Source organism: Musca domestica, unplaced genomic scaffold (assembly GCF_030504385.1).
Source record: "Musca domestica strain aabys unplaced genomic scaffold, Musca_domestica.polishedcontigs.V.1.1 4, whole genome shotgun sequence".
Classification (NCBI taxonomy): domain Eukaryota; kingdom Metazoa; phylum Arthropoda; class Insecta; order Diptera; family Muscidae; genus Musca; species Musca domestica.
This window is the reverse complement of record NW_026712328.1, coordinates 14,982,914-15,005,332: the sequence shown is the minus strand read 5'-3', so window position 1 is coordinate 15,005,332 and position 22,419 is coordinate 14,982,914. Positions and strand designations below refer to the sequence as shown.

Genomic DNA, 22,419 nt, shown 5'->3' with positions numbered 1-22,419 from the left:
GATCTATTCTCTTTCTATGCGGTTAATCTTGTAAATACTCGACTCTGGTAGGAATTATGTTCAAAAAAGCATTTTGTTTGGTTACAAGTGCACCACTTATCATCCGTAAAAAGGTCTTGGCATGATATTGAATATGGTTCGCTTATTAACCCTATTCGACAAGCACATATACATGCGCTAAAATAAATACTATTAACAATATATATTTCTATATGTATGATGGTATGTGCACTGTGTATGTGTGTGTGTTTGCATTATATTTTAAAAATATACACTTCCAATTAGAAATATGATTTATGATGTAGCAACATATTTTAGTTTATATACTTATTTATGTAAACGTGTTTACTATGAACTAAATATGTACGTGTTTTACATACATATTTATATTTTGTAGCAATTGAGTTTTCATTAGTTTTTGTTGTTGTTAAATAATGATTTATTATGCAAAATACGTTTTATTGTAAGTGACAGCTTTAGAAAATATTTTCGACATATTAATCAAGGAATAAAGTAGATATTTCACAAACTGTGTCATGCCATAGACAAATTGGAAATTTCATTAGCTGAAAATTTGAAATTGTACATTAAACATTATATTCACGTGGAATAGTTTGCACATTCACACACAACATGTGTGTTTTGTCAATATTATGACAATCTGAATGAAATGCTGGAAAGTTATTGTTCATTAATCATTTCCATAAAAACTGTTTTCATAGAAACGAACGGCAGGGCGAGATGTGAAAAATAAATTCAAACTTTGCAAAATTAATACATTAATACATATAGCAGAAGGTTCAGGGTGGGCGCACTTCTGGCATTTGTATATTTCTAGAGTAAGTGATAGATTAAATAATTTTTTTATTATTTTGCAATTAGGTATGTTTTCACATATTTCTTAAGGCTTAAAATATCGTGGGGCATTGTTAAATGTAATGAATATGTTACATTTTCCACCAAAAAAAAAATCCTTGAATTTCACATACAGACCACCATTGCTACGCGATATCGGTATTATTTTTTGTAAACTAAAAAAAAAATGGTACGAAAAAGTAGTACTAATACCAGTATTGAGTTCGCATGACGAATCAAAATTTCCCTACTAAATTCGATTTTTTAAAACAGAGGATTTGAACTGGAATTTTTAATTTTAGTATGTGGCTCACTTCTGATAATATTCTGCAGTATGAATTAAAATTTATACGACAAGGTACTGAATGTAAAAAAAATATTGAATACTAACTAGAATTAAATGCTCAACTGGGCTAAGAATGTGGTAATCGAGCCAAAGTTAAAATTAAAAGTGTTGTCCTATTGGCGCAAAACCCGAGAAAAAGGAACTAAATATTGTTTTTTTTTTTATCTAAAGTTCTGAAATTTTAAATGCAATTTTTTCTGACCACTTTTAAAATTATTTTCGAAATTTGATTGGACCAAAAAATAATGTAACACCTCGAAATATTGGTTTCCCATATAGGATCTTCCTATCTCGCCGAGCTGAGTCGATCTAGCTATCTATGTCCGTCCGTCTATCTGTCTGTCCATGTTAATTTCTAATCACTTACAGGGCACAATTATGGCCCGATCTTCACAAAATTTAGAATGGAGGTGGGGCTAGGGCTAAAATAGAAATCTATTGTTTTTGGAGATGATCGCATAATATTTGTGGGTGGAAATGGACCAGAAACTGAAGATTATTACGATGTTAATACCGATTTTGTAGAATTTTGTAACATTTTTTAATTTTTTCATATTTTTTATCGCATGCGATTTTTTCAATTTGACTTATAATATTGAAGTGCATATTTTCTATTTTTTTTTTCACCTTACAACACAGGTTTGGGTTATTATATACAGATTGCAATTATCGTCTGATCCCCAAGAAAATTTTCACAAGGGTAGAGTTAGGCTCAGAAAAGCAAGGCCTATTGGTTTAAAAGATATCTAGGGTTGAGAGATGTTTCGAGGTTGAACTGGATCAACAACTAAAAATGTTCCTGATTTTGCAATAAATACCAGCATTACTTACAGGCAATATCCGAAATACACAAAAGGCGAACTTCGGACTTTTTTATGCCGATTTCGTTGACGAATATAGCCAAATATCGTAGACAAGCAAATCATATAGATGATATAATATAATATATGAGTAGTGCTCCGTAACATAATTACGAAAGCAAAATCTTCCAAAATGGATTTGGACATAAGGGCGCTTTTAACATATTATAGTGTTGTAGGGTATCACATGGTCGGCCCCGCACGTCTATATCATAGCACAACTTGTTTTAAAGTTGTGCTTTTTATACCCACCTCCACAGTATGAAATCAAAATAGAGTGCATAATTTGTAGTTGTGTCAAACTATTATGGTGTATTCTAAAAAGTGGTAACAACTATTGGATTAATAAACAATAAGAACAATCATCAGGTGAAGAAAACATTTATGAGTAGAAGTTTCTAGACTCAATATTCAAACGTGTTTCGTTAGCTGTCAAAACCACTGAGGTCGGCTGAAGAATGCAATTCCAATATGATTGTTATTTATTCGCGTTCTATATAACAAATGTTATTAAAAATATGGCTAGAAATATCAAAATATGTAATATCAAGTTATGGAATATCTGGAAGTTCCGTTATTTGGGTATAAGAAAAGAATAAAGAAATAAACGAAAGTAATACATTTTCGTTCATTGAAATTATTATCATCCAGACAGGAGTGCTGCGAAATGAGGTAGGGGTGATGGAGTAGTTTAAGCCCTGGAGGAGTGTCAAATATAACTCTGGCGTCATAGCCAGGTTAGCAATTTGAAAAATAAAAGTGCCATTATAGGTGTTCAATCATTTCCGTCTCTTCGTCATCTTCGCATACCTGCAGTATTCTATATAGGAGATATTCCATTTGGATCTCCTTGTCAATTTGTTTCTACTTAGGAGAATTTGCGTTTTTCGTAGTGAAAAAAAAACTGCAACAAAGTCAAACGCCATAATTTTTACATTTTTTTAACTTTATTGAATGAAAGCAAACTAGTTAAAAAGCAGTAAGTTCGGCCGGGCCGAACTTTGAGTACCCTCCACCATTTGGAACGAATTTGGAAATTTTCAAAAAATAGCTAAAATCATCAAAATATCGTATATAGGGAGGTACCGTTATACCGGAGCTGTGCGAAGACTTGGACCAGCATAGCCAATTTTCTGTCATAGGCTGTAGCATCAATTACTAAGTTCAAAGACGACATCTCAAACGATTTCGGTGGGTATTGTACCTTAAGTCGTCAAAATACCGAATATGGGGAGGTACTGATATATAGGGAATATACGAAGTCCTGGACCTGCAAAGACAATTTTCTGTCACAGACTGTAGATCCCATTACGAATTGTAAATACTTAATTTGAAAATAATTCCGGTTTTAAATGTCGCTAAAATCATCTGAATACCGAATATTGGGGGGTACCGTTATATAGGGGCTATACGAAGACGTGAACCTGCAAGGTAAATTTTCTTTCTTAGGCTGTACTATCCCTTTGAAACTTCAAACACCAAATTTGAAACAATTCCGCAGAATAATGTCCCTTATATCATGAAAATATCGAATAAAGGGGGTGCCGTTATATGTAGGGTATACAAAGTCGTGAAATTGCATAGAAAATTTTCAGTCATAGATTATATTATCCATTACGAACTTCAAATACGAAATTTGAAACGATTCCGGTTAATAATGTCGTTAAAATCATCAAAATACCGAATATCGGGAAGTACCGTTATATGGGGGCTATACGAAGACGTTGACCTGCACAGACAATTTTCATTCATAGGCTGTAGTATCCATTACGAACTTCAAATATCAAATTTGAAACAATTCCGGTGAATAATGTCGCTAAAATCATAAAAATACCGAATATCGGGAAGTACCGTTATATGGGGGCTATACGAAGACGTTGACCTGCACAGACAATTTTCATTCATAGGCTGTAGTATCCATTACGAACTTCAAATATCAAATTTGAAACAATTCCGGTGAATAATGTCGCTCAAATCATCAACCGAATATCGGGATGTACCGTTATATGGGGGCCATATGAAGACGTATACCTGCACAGACAATTTTTGTCTTAGGCTGTAGTATTGCCTTCGAACTTCAAATGCCAAAATTTGAAACGATTCCGGTTAATAATGTCGTTAAAATCATCAAAATACCGAATATCGGGAAGTACCGTTATATGGGGGCTATACGAAGACGTTGACCTGCACAGACAATTTTCATTCATAGGCTGTAGTATCCATTACGAACTTCAAATATCAAATTTGAAACAATTCCGGTGAATAATGTCGCTAAAATCATAAAAATACCGAATATCGGGAGGTATCGTTATATGGGGGCTATTCGAAGACGTGGACCTACATGTATTGTATCCCTCCATCTGAATTCGTTCGAAAGATAGCGTGATTAAAAGATACAGACGGGCAGACAGACAGACGGACTTCGCTAAATCGACTTAGAATTTTACGCTGATGAAGAATAAATATACTTTGTTTGGTCTGAGTTGAGTATTTCGAGGAGTTACAAACGCAATGACAAAGTTAATATAACCTCCATAGTATGGTGGAGGGTACAAATATGTCGGAAATAGCATCAAATTTTACAATAAATTTTTATTTGTTCGAATTGGTCACCTTTGGCACGAATTATGGCCTTCAAACGGCCAATGAACCGTCACACGCTGTCCGAATGTTGATCTGCGGTATTTTGGCCTATTCCCGGCGAAGCGCTTGCTTGAGGTGATCGACACTTTGGTATTTTTAGTGACAACCTTGTTTCCAAAATTTAAATGGAATAATAGTAATTTTCAATGTACATTTTATACCCTCCACCATTCTATGGAGGGTATATTTTGTCATTCCGTTTTTTACTCCTCGAAATATTCATAATAGACCCTACAAAGTTTATATATTCTGGATTAGCGTAAAAATCTAAGACGATCTTGCGATGTCCGTTGGTCTGCCTGTCTGTTGTAATCACGCTATCTTTCGAACGAATTGAGATAGAAGGCTAAAATTTTGCATGCATGCAGAGTTTACTAGAAGGCAGGTTAAGTTCGTAAACGGGCCATGTCGGTGAACGTTTTCTTATAGCCCCGATATAGCGGTACCTCCGGATATTCGGTTTTTTGATGATTTCAGCAGCATTATTCACCGAAATCGTTTCAAATTTCGTACTGGAAGATCCTAATGGGTACTACAGACAAGTCCAAGTCTTCCTATAACTCCCATATAACGGTACCCCCCGATATTCCGTATTTTCATGATTTCACCGTAATTGTAACAAATCTGGTATTTGAAGTTCGTAATGGGCACTACCATGGTACAATTAGGAGGTAGAACAGCTTCGTAAAACTACATAAATACAGCCCTGAGGCTATGCCCGCTTCCTGTCAGAATAGTTCAAAATTATATTCAATAAGTTGTATTCATTTATTTGATATTTTTTGTTCATTTTTAAAATGAGTCAAATAGCTCGAAATATAAATGAAATGCCTGGATATTCTCTCCAAAATATGATCCTAAGTTTTCAATCTTTCAATTCCGTGGCAAATCTGGTTAATATCATTAGTGAGCGCCCCGCAATTTAAGCTTCTTCCATTCATTGATTTTGAAAATATTTTGTTTTTATTTTTCAAAACAATAAATACCTACACAAAATTGGCATAAGTCGGGCACACTTAGAAAAAAAAATTGTAATCAGCTGGTAGCTCTACCTTACCTTTTTAATGTACCATGGGCACTACAGCCCATAACAAAAAAATTCGTATACAGGTCTACGTCTTCGTATAGTCCTCTTATAACGGTTTACATTTAAGTGTTAATTTTCCGATTTTTATACCCAAGGTCAGGGTATTATGTCTTTGTGCATTTGTTTGCAACAGGCAAAAGGAAACGATATAGACCATTAGTTCCTTTTGATGATCTGCATAGAATCACTTTCTGAGTTTCCTTTTTATTGTGCACCAAACGTGTAATATCAGCTCGAATAGTATGAAATTTTACACATGCAACCAAATTAGGCCTGCAAAAAAGTATGCCAAATTTGATCGAAATCGGTTCAGATATAGCTATAGCCCCCATATATATTGTTCATCCGATTTGTTATTTTTGTCCTCCGCAGCCGTAATATGCACTCTTTAGCAACAGAATTTGGGGAAATATATCAAATGCAGCTCCGAAATACCTTTGCTAAATTTTATCGAGATCAGTTCAGATTCGAATATAGCTCCCATATATAACTTCGTCCGATTTACTTTTTATTGTGCACCAAACGTCTAATATTTGCCCAAATGGAAATTTGGCACATATGACCAAATTGAGTCTAGAAGGTAGTATGCCAAATTTGGTGAAGATCGGCTCGGATATAGCTATAGCTCCCATAATTATTGTTCATCCGATTTGTGGCATTTGTTACCCACAGCTGTAATATGCACTCCGTAACAACGATATTCAGGGAAATATATCATATACAGCTCAGAAATATCTTTGCCAAATTTTATCGAGATCGGTTCAGATAGCTCCCATATATATCTTTATCTGATATCAAATTAATTTTACACCAAATGGGCAATACAAGTCCGAATTTAAAAGATACAAATGCTTCGGCATATTAAGTCCGTAGAAATTTAAATTACAATCATAGGGTGTATGATTGAATTCTCCAATAAAAACTTTTAATTGTTATGTGGAGCTCAACTAAATTAGCAAAGTGGTGTAGGGTATCATAAAATATGCCCCGCCCGACTTTAGGACTTTCTTTACTGGTTTACTTGTTAAGTCTGCTTTCATATTCTGCTAAGTTTTTCCGATAATTATTTCTTCTGTTTCACAGTGTTATTATTATACTCTCTACCATACAAAGTATAGAGGGTATATCAAGTTCGTTATTCCGTTTGTAACTCGAAATAATTATTTAAGACCCAAAAGTATATACATTCTTGATCAACGTAAAATACTAAGACATCCGTCTGTCCGCCTGTTGAAACAACGCTAGAGTCAAAACGAATTGTAGGAAGCTAAAATCTTGCACAGATCGGTATCCGCCGATATTCGTCATTTTGATGATTTTAGCCACACAATGAAATTGTTTGAATTCACACAAGTTCCTTCTGAATACTTAACCCTCGGGATGAGATTTGTCTATAGAGGTCCATATCTTCGTATAGGCCCCAAATTACGGTACCTCCTGATGTATTTTGATGATTTTAGGGAAATTATTTATTTGTTTTCAATTTCGTATTTGAAACTCGTTTCAAATTTCGTATTTGAAACTCGCAATGTTTACTGTCTACGTAGGACTACGTCTTCATATAGCCCACATATAACAGGACCTCCATTCACCGGTATATTTTCCACTTTGGTGATATTCAAGAAATTTTTACTTGAATTGTTTCAAGTTTCATATTTAAAGTTCGTAATAGGTATGGCAGCCTATGACAAAAAATTACTTATGCAGGACCACGTCTTCGTATAGACCCAATAAAACGGTTTTCGTTTGACGACATTTTTGGAAATTTTCAAGTTCCTTCAAAAAAGTTGGATGGTATTAAATGTTCGAGCCGGCCGAACTTAGCTCCTTTTTTCCTTTTTATTAATTATTTTTCCATGAACTTTCTCTAAATCTCATGAGTAGCCTTAAATTTAGGATATCTAATCAAAGTATTGATTTAATTATTGGAAACATCACATAATCCAAATTAATAATAAGGGCAACTTATGATTTTTTTTTTTTTTTAGAAATTACATTTTCAAAATTTATTGAAAAAAAAAAAAAAAAAAAACAAAGATATAATTCCGGCTACGAAAGTGCTTCTGTATAATATCCGTTAAATTTATTGGAAATTGTCAGTAAAAAATATTTACACTAAATATTTGTGCGTGTGTCCGCATGTTTACATTATTGAGATTTGCACAAATATTTTTATAGCAATATTTTCAAAAAATAATTCATATTTGAATTTATTTCCCATCCAACTAATGGTATCTACATGTTTTGCTAATATGTGAGTGTATGTGTGCGTGTGTGTGTGTTTCTGTTTATACATATGGTTAATATTGTAGTTTGCATTGCATGTACAACATGCTACATGTACTCACAAAACACCACGGGCGCGTACGTAGCTCGCCAGTGTGCGCGTATATGAGTTCTGTGTGTGTGTGTGTGTGTGTGCACCATTATTTGTATGCATGTACAAAAGTTATGCTCCAAATACGTTTGCTAAGTAACGGATATTCTTTAAAATGCTTTTAAAATTGAACATGCAACGGAAGTTAACCATAATACAAGAACGAGTCTTACGAATCCCTTCGCCATACTCATCACAAAATCTACACATACAGACAGACACACGTACATACATAAAGAAAAACACACTCGCGAAAACATGGAAACGAATCGTATAAAATATCAGTTACAATATCTGCATTACAGAAGATGGACCCGATGAAGAGCCACATCGATGGTGAGGGGTGAGGTGGGGGGACAACGATGGCCAACAACCTAAAAAAATGAAAACTTCAACAAACTTAAACATAAAACAGAAATAATATAACAACAAAGTGCGCGTATAGAGCAAACAAAGACCAGCAACAACAACATCAACGACAATGCCTTATGTTCCTGCTGCCATTGCTGCGAAGTGAAAAGAATGTTTAGAAACTGCCAAATAATGTAAAGGATGTTGTTGCCATTGCCGCTGGATGTTCCAGTTGTTCAGCAGTTGTAGTTGTGGATGTCGGTCGGGTTGTTTGTTCAAAATTTACTATAAATTCACATAACTGAAATTTTTGTTAGAACCGTTTAAATAACCCCAAACAACATTTACCACATCCGTATCTGCACATTTGCTTTTGGCGTTTTTTTTATTTTCCTTTTCTTAGCTTGCAGTAGTTTTCTGTTTGCAGTTGTATCCATGTGATGTGAACAAACACATAGACTAACCAGCAAAAAGAGAACTTGCGTACAAATATTGTAGAGTCCATTGAATTGGATCTTCAGGAAAAACAATAGATCCATAAAATTACATACGCATGGGTTTTTAAAAAATAAAAAATAAAAAGAGGAAAAACTAGGAAATTGACAAAGTTATTGTCTATCAATATTTCATATTTCTTTCCTCTAAAATAGGTAGTCAACTGATTTTTATGAAAACTACCTCAGTTACATCAATCATTTTAATTTTATTGCAATTAGAATATACTTTTTATACCCTACACCATGCCGAATTTCGTCCGCATACACGAAGAGTTTGTAATTGGGATTTATTAATTGTCGTAGTACATGCAAGTCGTACAGGAAACTGCATTATTTAAAAGTTGAAAGACATCTTTGTTGCTATTAGGGGGATTCGAGGTAGAAATTTGAAAAACATAGCGAGTTTGGTGCATCAAGTACACGAAATCGGCCGAAAATATGTATGGAAGCTGTATCCAATCCTCAACCGATTTCGATTTAGTTTGGAAAATACATTTTTGTACCGAATTACGTGCCAAATTCCGTAACAGATTTAAAATTTCATTAAAATTCAAATACACGAAATCGGCCCAATATATATATATATATATATATATATATATTGAAGCTATATATACAGATTCTACCTTAGAAAGGAGGGTATATTGTAAAACCTCGTCGTAAAGTATATATATATATATATATATATATATATATATATATATATATATATATATATATATATATATATATATATATATATATATATATATATATATATATATATATATATATATATATATGTAGTCATGACCAGCATAAAATTTTAAGTCGATTTAACAATTTCCGTTCGTCTGTCTGTGCGTCTTATACAGCCCACATTATTTGACGTAGAGATTTGACATTTACCACAATAGTTTTTATTGTGTCTAGGATGGTTGGTATTAAAAATAAGATTTTTCGGTCAAGTTTGGTACTCCACTCCAAATTTCAATGTAATCAAACACACATATGGTGTTATAATTGGACGAAAATACATGGGAACTATATTCAAATCTGTACCGATTTAAATATATTCTTTTTTAATTAACGTGTTTAATGCATCAACTACACGATATTGGTCAAAAATATATATGGAAGCAAATCTGAACCGATTTCAATATAATTTGACAAATTTATTTGCAAACTAAATTCCACATTCCAAATTTCATTGAAATTGCAGATACATAGAGAGAGAGGGTCGAAAATATATGTAGGAACTATATCAAAATCTGAACCGAATAAAATAAAATTTTGTTCCAAATTCCGTTACACATTCCAAATTTGAAGACTGTATCTGTAATCGATCACTAGATATGTGCATGCAAGATCTAATTTTTTGGAGTTACCTCTGATTTTGATGCTAAATCCCAGTTCCATGTAGAATTTCAAAAATATATAGCCTATGTTACTTTCAGGCAATCCTATAGTATATATTGAAGATCTTTCGACTATCGTCAGCAGTCATCTCCAGCAAGAACGAGTCATACAGGTCGTTTTAGTTTTTATCGCCAATGGAAAAAACTCTTGACTCAAAAAATGAGCTACCTACTTAATTTTTCGTAACTGGAACTTCTCACCAACCTACTAATACATTACTTTATTAAGGGCATATCACTTGAAATTAGTAGTTATTATTTAACCACTGAAAGTCGGCAAATCATAAGAAAAGGAGTAAAACAAGTAAAAAAGCTTTAACATCGGCCGGGCCGATCTTTTACCCTCGACCATTTGGAACGAATTCGGCAATTTTCAAAAAAAAAAAAAAACAAAAAAAAAATAAATAAATAAAATCCGTTAACCAATCTGTTAAAATCTTAAAAACACCGAATGTAGCCGTTATATTAGGGTCTATACGACGACGTGGACGAACCTCAAATACCAAAATTGAAACAATTCTGTTGAATAAAGTCGCTAAAATCATCAAAATACCAAATATTGGGATGTACCGTTATATGGGGGTTATACGAAGACGTGAACCTGCACAGACAATTTTCTGTCTTAGGCTGTAGTATCTATTACGAACTCTAATGTTAAATTTGAAACGATTTCACCAAAATACTGAATATCGTGCCATGGATCTGCGCAGATACTTTTTTGTGTTAGGTTGTAGTATCCTTTACGAACTTCAAATACCAAATTTGAAACAATTCCGGTGAATAAAGTTGCTAAAATCATCAAAATACCGAATATCGGGAGGTACCGTTATATGGGGGGCTATACCAAAACGTGGACCTACATGGCCCATTTTCAATACCAAAAGTCCTGCAGATATAATTTCGTTCGGAAGCTAAAGTGATTTTCACAGACGGACGGACATCGCTAAATCGACATAGAATTTTATGCTGATCAAGAATATTTATACTTTGTGGGGTCTAAAATGTGTATTTCGAGGTGTTACAAACAGAATGACAAACTTTATATGTCCGCTGCTGGTATTGAACTCTATGTGTTGTTTCAAGTCTTGCATCTACCCGAACAATTCATCGATCCTCGTACTCACAACCTTCGGTTGTTATTCCATTATTTGGTGATGTCGAAATAGAGTTATTTGGTGTTGTTAGTGTTCTAAGTATAAATCGTTATTTTCATCCTAATTGTAATACAGAAAGTAGGTTGTATAAATTACTTTGTAACACATCTTCCAATTTTTTGCTTGTTATTCAACATTTCTAGGGTAAAAAGTTTTGTACGTCCGTATTACCCAAATACGCTAAGTCCATATCTTAAAATTTACCATCTAATAAAATTGTAAAAATTTATCATTTTTTAGAATTCACATAACGGTATCTCCCAATATTCTGAATTTTGATGTTTTTGCGACATTATTCACCGGAATTGTTTCTAGTTTCGTATTCGAATATTGTAGTGGCCTATGACAAAAATTGTCTATGCAGGCCCATGTCTTCGTATAGGGCCCAATATAACGGTAACTGTATTATCTGTATTTTTCAAAGGACTTTTTATTTGGACACTTGCACATTACTTCGAAATTGCTTTTGCTTACATTTTTTTTTACTTGTTTTGTTTTATTCACATCTCTTTCCACCATAACAAGGAAGAAATTGTTCAATAGTCAATGTTGAAATTGTTCAACTTTTAAAATTTCGTACGCTCGTTGTATTTAGCCTAACATACCAATATGGCTTGAGAATAATATTACAATCTATATATATAAATGAAAGTTGTGTTAGTTACTACGCTTATAACTTAAGAACCGCTGAACTGATTTTAATGATTCATAAAAATTCGGAATTGTCTCCTATCCGAAAAGGATAATATCCAAAAAAATCGCGTAAAAATGTGATATATTAACATTTTCATTTTGACTTTTGAAATGTACAATAGTAATGTTTTATTTTGTATGATTTTTTTCCATTTTGACTTACTTTTTTCTAATGTACATTTGTAGTGTTTTTTATATTTTATTTTTGAATTCGAATATTAATATCAATTTATTTAATTGACTTGATTTCTTGAGATCTGAAATTGATGACGGGTTACATGGAAGTGTAGTACCGAATTATGTGGTGGCGAAACGGAATAGATGATATCGAAATAATTTAACGCGGTCACACCAAAGTTAGAAGATAATAACCTTTTCAAAATCGCTAAAAAAAATTACGAAAAAAGAGATCTCATTACAAAAATTCTCAAAACGGGAAAATATCGAAAAAAATGTCCAATGGAATTGAATTTTAAAATAAAAGTACATTCTATTGACAAACTTTGTAAGGATCTTTAAACAGTTGCTGTAAAAAATCAGCGAACAAGTTGAAGATTTTTTCAATTTGTTATTATTCTTTTGTCATTTTTTTTTTTTTTCAATTTGTATTATCATATTGAATTCAGTGGATTTTTTGTGAACGAAATAAAGAATAATTTTTCACTATATACAATTTTTCACCAAAAAATGAAATAAGTGCGAAATACGATTGTAACTAACATCTACCTTTTAACTCCAGGGCCTACATCGTGCTTCAGCTGGAAGATGCGCAGACATTTAAACAAACAAAAATGACCGAAAAAGACTAATCGGGCTCATTTCAAAGCGTGGACCTACTTCTTTCATGTGACAATAATCCGTCCAATGAGAGCTCAAAATGCAAAAATTTTTGGGACTACAATCAGTAAAGTACCAAATATAAAGGGTGCAAAATAGTAGAGCGAATGGGACTTTTAGTAAGAAAAGGATTTCTATCCTTCCAAAAATTCTTCCCGAACATTTAAGATACCTTAAATCGCTTTTTCATGACCTGCAATATGATATATGATATCGATCATAAATAACCATTGTATGATTTAAGCTATTTTTGGAGTCTTCGTCATTTTCTTCTATTTTTGGCCCTTATTTGGCATCTTTGTTTCTAAAGGAGTAGAAAATTCTCGGAGTAGGGCCCATATTGGTCTTGACCACTAAAAAATTGTATTTATGCTACCCTGGCTTAAGGAACCATCGTACAGATAATTGCCACATAGAAATTTATTCATGTAAAGTCCCCACATTGGAGTATCCCAAGTCCACTTTCACATCTAATGTGTGGTCAGAAAAGAAAATTTTGTATTCTATTGAATTTGTAACCCCCAAGAGAATATTGGTTGGAAACGTAGATATAGATGTACACCCCAAATCAAATAAATTGTGAAAAACAAGAACAAATTATAAATATAAGAAAGTAGCACGGGACCGAATATTTGTTGAATCGTCATTGAATTATACTATGATGAAAAATATGGACTTTATGGCGTCTCCAATTTACAATTTAAATGACAAATAAAATTAGTTCCCATCTTACGGTAATTGGAGTAAAATAGTAATTATCCTGAAATCAGTCTGCCCTCAATTATGAGATGGATAAAATTATTTTTACTTATTTAAATCACGTGAATTTTTTTCAGTTTGACATGCTATGTTGTTCTGCTATATTTTCGATTTGGCCTCTATTTGTCATCTTGGATTATAAGGGGTGAAGAAAGTTTTCAATGTAGGTCGATGTTTCGCAGTAGTGCCCATATGAAGGTACTTCCTGATTTTACCTTATTTCAAAGGATTTGGCTAAAAATGTGTATTTGGGGGGGTGAAAATCGTACACAAAAATTTCAACATATCTACAAATTTTAGAATTTTCTCCATGTAATAGTACCCCCACAAGTCCACCTTTTGGCGGACTTATGAGAACTCTGAGGTGTTAATGGGTTTAAAAAAGTAATTAACTTTGGCTATTCTTAAATCATTCAGCCCTCAATTATGAGGTGTACAAAATACAGTAAATTCCAAATTACTGCTCATTTGACTAAAAACTAAAAATTAATCGACCAGTACATGAACACTTATAATAGTCATATCTTTGAATAATTATGCTTTGACAAATATGCATAATAGACTTAAGCTTGGGAAAATGTTGAGAAAACATTGAAAAATGTTTGTGTAACAAGTATAGAATAATCGAAATGGAACCCTTATTTATAAGCTTATGCTTGCAATTGTAGAATAAGCTGACGAAACAAATATTATATAAAGCTTATTTTTGTGATATAATAAAATATTTATTTTTTAATAATTTTACACATTATTTTCATCGATGGACATCCCAGCTGCCTCTGCCACTGCCTCTTGTAACTTTGATACCCTGAAGCTTTCTTCTCCTTTATTTGAGCTCCTGCATCTTTTCCACTAAGACTACACTTCTATTGAATTCCTTCAACTTTTTGAATGTCTTTTATCTGAAATGATATTGAAAACATAACACCACAGATTCCCTGATTTATTATTCATCATTACCTTAAGAATTCGGTCCGTAAATAGGTCCTTAATTCGCGTGATTTTGCTTTTTACCAAAGAAATTAATTTTTACGAGACAATTTTCTTAAAAAATCAAAACAAATTTGTCAAAAAAGGGCAGATTTGAGAAAAGTTTGTGCAAGATAAGTATTTCTCAAGCATTGTTGAAAAATTCCTTTGACAAATTATTTTAAAAATATTATTCTCAAGCTGTGTTGTATGTAAATACATGCGTTTTACTTGTCGAATTTTAAAATATCAAAAATTTTCAACCCATATTTTTTTATTTTTCAAGAAAGTTTTCTATTTCTACTTTATTTCGCTCGGAAACTGCAGTGTTTTCCACAGACGGATTTAGCCAAATCGACATAAAATATTTGCTGATTGATCAAGAATTTATTATTATTTTTATTTTGTTTTATTAATATTTTTCTGACTTATTGCAAACAAATTGAGTCTATCTTAAGTGTAATAGCATTTTTAAAAATTTGCTGTGCCATAATTTTTATATAATTCAAAAAATGAAACGAACAATTTTTAACATTGTAAAAAAATTAAAGTTTATAGGCTCGACGCATGACCAAGTCAAAGTAAGCATCGTTATCAATGGAAGCACTGACACCTGCATAGTAACTAAGGAAATCTTCCTTGGGAATTTTTGCATTCAAGTTGCCAGTGTTGCCATCAAAATTACTAAGAAATTCAGAAAGTATTTGTTTTTCCGTCACTTCCCCACTCAGATACTTGGGATGGTCCTTAACATTGTAGAGATTTTTCAAATCGTTTACAGTTATGACTCCGTTGCCGGAGTGATCGGCCTTTGCAAATGCCTTTTCAATTACATCCAAACGAGAACGGATCATAGGAGGCTATTTAAAAAGAATAAAGCTAAGTTAGGTAATTCTTAGATTATATAGTTCAAAATAACAAACAAAGTTCATGATCTTGACATGTGTTCCTGACAAACATTAACAAATCGTCTTCAGGTCCTTACCCTTAATTTTGATACAAACTCCTTAGTGTTGATATGACCACAATTATCACCATCAAAACAAGCGAAGATATCCTTTACTTCGTCATCGGTACAATCTATTCCACTTTGTTTTATTGCCGCTTTAAAATCATCAAAATTGACTGATTTACTTTCACCATTTTCCATGTTTAGAAGAGACCTAGTTTCGAAAAAATAAAGATGAAATGGAACTGCTCGGATTACAACAAATTACCTGCACAAACTAAGGATACCAGCGGATCCGCGAGTGAAGCACTTCAATCTCAGTTTGTCGATCGGTTGTTTTTCCAGTCCATTGGCCAATTCTCGTCTTGCCCGATTTATAAGCGTTGCTTCCTTTGAATAGAAATCGTCGCGAAAACTCATCTAAAATTACAAGAAAAATATATAAAACAACCAAGAAGATTAGTAAGAATAAACTTATTTACATTTAATAAATTGATACGAAAAATTTGGCGATAAAAATTAGATTTTCTATTAGGTATTTTCACAAAATTAATTCGATTTAAAATGTCAAAAATGTTATACCCATGTAAAGTGTTCCAAAAACATATTTGTATCGAAATTATTTTTAACAAAACCTGAGTAAAATCTGGCGAAATATTAGCTTGAAAATATATTTGACAAAATTAAAATTTTACGTCGATTAAGCTATATCAGTCTACTTGTTGGAAACACGATTGTATATATTGATGGATAAAACGACAGCACTCCCCAAGATAATAATCATTACAAATCGGACTACCAACTCATTATTTCATGAAGGAGTATCGCTCGAAACAAGTGGCCACGAATAATCTTCTTCTTCTATATATATATAAAAATCAATTGTTGTTCGTTGGTAATGGAATCAGTTGAAAACGGCTGGACCGATTTGCATAATTTTTTGTACAAACATTCGTCATACTCCGAGTTAGGTTTTTAAAGAAAAAAATATTGACCACACCTCCTTCTACGCCCACTATTTCGATTTATCTAAAATCATTATATTTCCCAAATAATGAAGATATTGGTTTAAAAATTTTTACACGAGATACTGTTGACCTTCCCTCCAACTCTAAGTATTTGTTTGGGGGCTGAGGAACTGACCACGCCTACTTTTTAATCTATCTATAAATCTATCTATACATATAAAAGAAAGTTGTGTTAGTTACTACACTTATAACTTAAGAACCGCTAAACTGATTTTAATGATTCATTCAAATTCTGAATTGTCTCCTATCCGAAAAGGATAATATCCAAACAAAACGCGTAAAAATGTGATAATGTGATTTCCATTTTGAAATGTACAATAGTAATGTTTTATTTTGCATGATTTTTTTTCCATTTTGACTTACTTTTTTTCTAATGTACATTTGTAGTGTTTTTTATATTTTATTTTTGAATTCGAATATTAATACCAATTTATTTAATTGACTCGATTTCTTGAGAACTGAAATTGATGGCGGGTTACATGGAAGTGTAGTACCGAATTATGTGGTGGCGAAACGGAATAGATGATATCGAAATAATTTAACGCGATCACACCAAAGTTAAAAGATAATTACTTTTTCAAAATCGTTAAAAAGAAACACGAAAAAAGAGATCTCATTGAAAAATTCTCAAATCGGGAAAATATCGAAAAAAAATTTCAATGTAATTGAATTTTAAAATAAAAGTACATTCTATTGACAAACTTTGTAAAGATCTTTAAACAGTTGCTGTAAAAAATCAGCGAACAAGTGGAAGATTTTTTCAATTTATTTTTCTTCTTTTGTCATTTTTTTCAATTTGTATTATCATATTGAATTCAGTGGATTTTTTTGTGAACAAAATAAAGAATAATTTTTCACTATATACAATTATTCACCAAAAAAAATGAAATAAGTGCGAAATACGATGTTAACTGACATTTACCTTTCAACTCCAGGACCGACATCGTGGAAAATGCGAACACATTTAAACAAACAAAAATAACCGAAAAAACTTAATGGGGCTCATTTCAAAGCGTAGACCTACTTCTTTTATGTGACAATAATCCGTCCAATGAGAGCTAACATTTTTGTGGGAGTACAATCAGTAAAATACCAAATATAAAGGGTGCAAAATAGTAGAGGGAATGGGACTTTTAGTAAGAAAAGGATTTCTATCCTTCCAGAAATTCTTCCCGAATATTCAAGATGCCTTAAATCGCTTTTGCAGGTCATGATATCGATCATATATAACCATCGTATGATTTAAGCTATATTTGGGGTCTTCGCCACTTTTTTCTATTTTTGGTCCTTATTCGGCATCTTTGTTTCTAAGGGGGTAGGGCCCATATTGGCCATGACCACATTCATCAATTGATTTTGCTAAAAAAAGTTTATTTATGGTACCCTGGGGTAGGGAACCATCATACAGATAATTGCCACATAGGAATTCATTTAAGTAAAGTCCCCACATTGGAGTATCCCCAAGTCCACTTTCACATCTAATGCGTGGTCGGAAAAGAAAATTTTGTATTCTATTGAATTTGTAACCCCCAAGAGAATATTGGTTGGGAACGTAGATTTGGGATGTACATCTATATGAAATAAATTGTGAAAACATGAACAAATTACAAATATAAGAAAGTGGCACCGGACCGAATATTTGTTGAATCGTCATTGAATTATACTATGATGAAAAATATGGACTTTATGGGGTCTCCAATTTACAATTTAAATGACAAATAAAATTAGTTCCCATCTTCCGGTAATGGGTGTAAAATAGTATTTATATTTGACTATTCTGAAATCAGTCTGCCATCAATTATGAGGTGGATAAAACTATTTTTACTTATTTAAGTCACGAGAAATTTTTTTTTTTTTTCAGTGTGACATGCTATGTTTTCGACTATATTTTTGATTTGGCCTCTATTTGTCATCTTGGATTATAAGGGGTGAAGAAAGTTTTCAATGTAGGTCGATGTTTCGCAGTAGTGGCCATATAGAGGTACTTCCTGATTTTACCATATATCGAAGGATTTGGCTAAAAATGTGTATTTGGCGGGGTGAAAATCTTACACAAAAATTTCAACATATCTACAAATTTTAGAATTTTAGAATTTTCTTATGACTTGTGAGGACTCTAATGCACAATCTGAGGTGCTGATGGGATTAAAAAAGTAAATAACTTTGGCTATTCTTAAATCATTCAGCCTTCAATTATGAGGTGTACAAAATACAGTAAATTCCAAATTACTGCTCATATGACTTAATATTAAAAATTAATCGACCAGTACTTGAACACTTATAACAGTCATATCTGTGAGTTATTTTGCTTTGACAAATATGCATAATAGACAAAAACTACGGACCGGCAACGCGGACCGGGTCAGCTAGTATTCAATATATATTGTACTTAGAGGTCTGCGCCGTGTTTTTGTGCCCATTAAACTTTGCAATAGTTACTGGGAAAATCCATAAGAGAATGAAAGTACAGAAAAACACTTCTAAATCGTTTATATTTTTAACAGTGTTCAATTAAAAATGTTTACATGGTGAGATGAAAAAACTGCAACCAACTTCAGACTGCTATCATATCTAAACCACTCGTCCGACAGCTGTTAAAATAATTCCGGTGACAGCTCATTATATTGCATACAAGCGTAAAAATGCATTTCGGTGAGAATTTTCCAGAAAACAATTATTCTTGGTTTAATTCAAGCGTGATAGTGTGATTTCTTTATACTTGGCTGGAAAATCACAAGTATCTATCGTTAGAGCACTCCAGTATTTGAATGTGAATAAATCTTTTGTGTCTCGTACCATCGCTCGCATCGTAAAGAAGCAACTTGATCGAAGAAATGGCTTGTGAGCTGAACATATCGCAATATTCAATTCGACAAATATTGAAAAATGAGCTCGGGGTAAAGCCATTGAAATTCCAAAAAGTGCCAGAACTTACACCGCAACCGAAAGAAGATAGAGTCAAAAGCGCTAAAGAGTTGCTTCGCTTGGCCGAAAGTGGTGAACTACCGAATTTGGTCTTCTACGATGAGAAAACATTCATTGTCCAGCAGTTTATAAACAAACAAAATTATCGTGTTTACTTGCCAAAGAGGTCGGTTGAAAATGTGCACCTTCAATTGGCCACCAGAACCCAAGCGTCGGCCATCGTGATGGTGTAGGCCGCCATAACAGCCGATGGTCGCTCTTTGCTCGTATTAATCGACCGTGGCATAAGAATAAATGCCGAAAATTATCACGAAAATATTCTGTAGGGTGTATTAAAGCCTTGGGAACGCAAACATTTTGGCCGCAGACCTTGGACATTCCAACAGGATTCAGCACAATCGCACTCAACACGCGCCACCCAAGAATGTTTTCAAAATGAGATTTCTTGCTTCATTTCCAGCGCACAATGGCCACCAAAAACTCCGGATACCAATCCGTTAGACTATTGTGTCTGGAGTATTTTGGAAAGCAAGGTTGGTACTACAAAATAACAAAATATCGATCACCTCAAGCAAACGCTTCTTCGGGAATGGGCCAAAATACTGCAGAGCAACATTCGGATAGCGTGTGACGGTTTCATTGGCCGCTAGAAGGCCACAATTCGTGTCAAAGGTGGCCAATTCGAACAAATAAAAAGTTATTCTAAAATTAGATGCTTTTTCCGACATTTGTTGCTTTCATTCAATAAAATTTAAAAAAAAGTAAAAATTATGGCGCTTGACTTTGTTGTAGTTTTTTTTTTATCTCACCCTATAGATGCACAATTTACTATTTACTTCCTTACTACTCTTCATCTTCTGACAACAAAAGTTTGTAATCCATCCAAAATTTCGGGGTCTACATAATATTTTCTTGCGACCCACATTTACGTTGATATTCCAGTAGAGTCAAATTAGCTTTGCTGCGCTCGTTATAAAGCAAAGCAAAAGAGCATAGATAGTATTGTGTCACAATTTCATATATCCACATTGGGTAGTTCTATATCCTAAATTTCGGAGATAACAAGGATAACTTACTTCTTATAAATTTTAAAAAAATGTTTTATCACAAAATGTTAATTTTATTAAGAATCCGAAAAGAAGATTTGCGTGCAACACTGTCAAATATGATATCGATACTGTTCTTCAAAATCAAATGCTCTTACACATATTGAACACAAAAGCCTTAGAAGAAGATCTAGTTGCCGAACAAACGAATATAATAATATGGTTCGTAAAGAACCAATAACAATTAAAATTAATGCCATAACATCGACAAATATCCGCTGGCAACGAGCGGCAAGAGCTTGTATGTCAATATTTCCCTTCTGGCAAATAAAGCATGTAACTACGTTAAAGATACTTTTATGGAAGCGGATGTTGTTTCTGAGACATCTGCATAATACTTGGAATACTTTAATGGGCGTGGTACTCAAATAAATATAACTCGATGTTATGTGAGATGTTTTTGTTGGGTGCAGTAAATTCACATATATAACGATGGCCCTAATTTGGAACATATTGAGATTTAAACAAATTTTCCAAATAATATTCCTGAGCATCAATGTAGTTTCCCTTGTTAACAATAGTTGAAACCCCACTTTTTCTCACATTGCCATTGCGTCAAGGTCGAAATTTACTTTGTTTGCCCAAAAGTGGTTGCACCTCACAAAAATCATATCATGTCTCAATTCATAACTCATAAAATATTGGGATTTCATTAAAAATTATGTTAACCCAACAAATTAAACATTTTCCCCATTGAATGCTGTCTTATAGTTTAACTTGGCTCTTAAAGTGTTAACCTTTACGACTTACTTACTTATATTTTATGACGTGTGCAACAACTACATGAGATTCATTAAAAATGTTCACTTTATTACTGGTAAATGCGACCGGGCTTCACAATGCTTAATCGAGCGTAAAATCAAAAACTGAGAAAAAAGTAGACAACATTTATGTTCTTTTGTTTTTATCTTCGGTAATCGTAAATGTTTTCAAACTTTTAATTAAGTTGGGCAACGAACACGATATTGTCAACCATAAATGGCAAAACGTGATTGATATCAATTCGAGTTTCTTGTGTGTGCGTGTGTGTTTCTGTCTGTTTTTGTCATTTTTCCACAAATAGTGACTGGCACACAGTAATGGCAGAACCGAACGGAGCAAAGAAGAACATATTGTATTTTTCCCCCTAAATCTCGTAATAATTAAAAATCGTATGAACAACAACATTGTGTTTTTCTAAGTACGGGTAAGGTAACGTTTGGTGTATCTGCAATTTTAATTTTAGTCTACCAATTCTCTGTGTTGCTCTGTGGCTGCTGCAGTTTTTTTTTTTTTTCAATTCGCTAAATGAAAAGATAACCTCATTTAATTATAGGTACCGAAAAAACACTGCGGAATAAATGGATAGTACCACATTTGGGGCTGGTAGAGAAACTCATATATGAGAGACCCTGAACAAATATTTTTTATAACAATAAATTTTCTTTTCGTAAACAATTTTTAAAATTCCAATAGATTCGTAAGAAACGTATTAGCCATTAAAAAAACTGGATTTCGTATAAAAAATTGAGAAACCAGTTTTCACTATACTGAGTTCTTGAGGAGTCAAAAGTTATCGATTTAAAATCACAAATAAAGGTAATACA

The 22,419-nt window shown here is 33.0% G+C and overlaps 1 protein-coding gene across 3 annotated transcripts; it reads right to left on the bottom strand.

The window, feature by feature from the left end:
• Nucleotides 1-15,200: 15,200 nt before the first annotated feature.
• LOC101892336 (calcyphosin-like protein) lies at nucleotides 15,201-20,934 on the bottom strand. Of its 3 annotated transcripts, none has more exons than XM_059126795.1 (4): nucleotides 20,804-20,934; nucleotides 16,043-16,194; nucleotides 15,811-15,988; nucleotides 15,201-15,685 (listed from the first exon to the last, which is right to left on the bottom strand). In XM_059126795.1, the coding sequence occupies exons 2-4, from the start codon at nucleotides 16,192-16,194 to the stop codon at nucleotides 15,371-15,373; spliced, it is 645 nt and encodes a 214-aa protein (XP_058982778.1). In that variant the 5' UTR covers nucleotides 20,804-20,934; the 3' UTR covers nucleotides 15,201-15,370. The 3 variants fall into 3 exon arrangements, with proteins under 3 accessions (XP_058982778.1, XP_058982777.1, XP_019892741.2); XM_059126794.1 differs by lacking the exon at nucleotides 20,804-20,934 and adding an exon at nucleotides 16,357-16,414; XM_020037182.2 differs by lacking the exon at nucleotides 20,804-20,934 and adding an exon at nucleotides 16,257-16,362.
• Between the last annotated feature and the right edge of the window lie 1,485 nt (nucleotides 20,935-22,419).

Excerpts from the sequence above, each read along its gene's own strand:
- LOC101892336 (XM_059126794.1), bottom strand. The coding sequence starts at position 16,380 with ATGTTTTTGGAACACTTTACATGG. Across the intron at positions 16,195-16,356 it reads TTTTGGAACACTTTACATGG|ATGAGTTTTCGCGACGATTT; the intron begins GTATAACATTTT and ends TTGTAATTTTAG. Across the intron at positions 15,989-16,042 it reads GGTATCCTTAGTTTGTGCAG|GTCTCTTCTAAACATGGAAA; the intron begins GTAATTTGTTGT and ends TTTCGAAACTAG.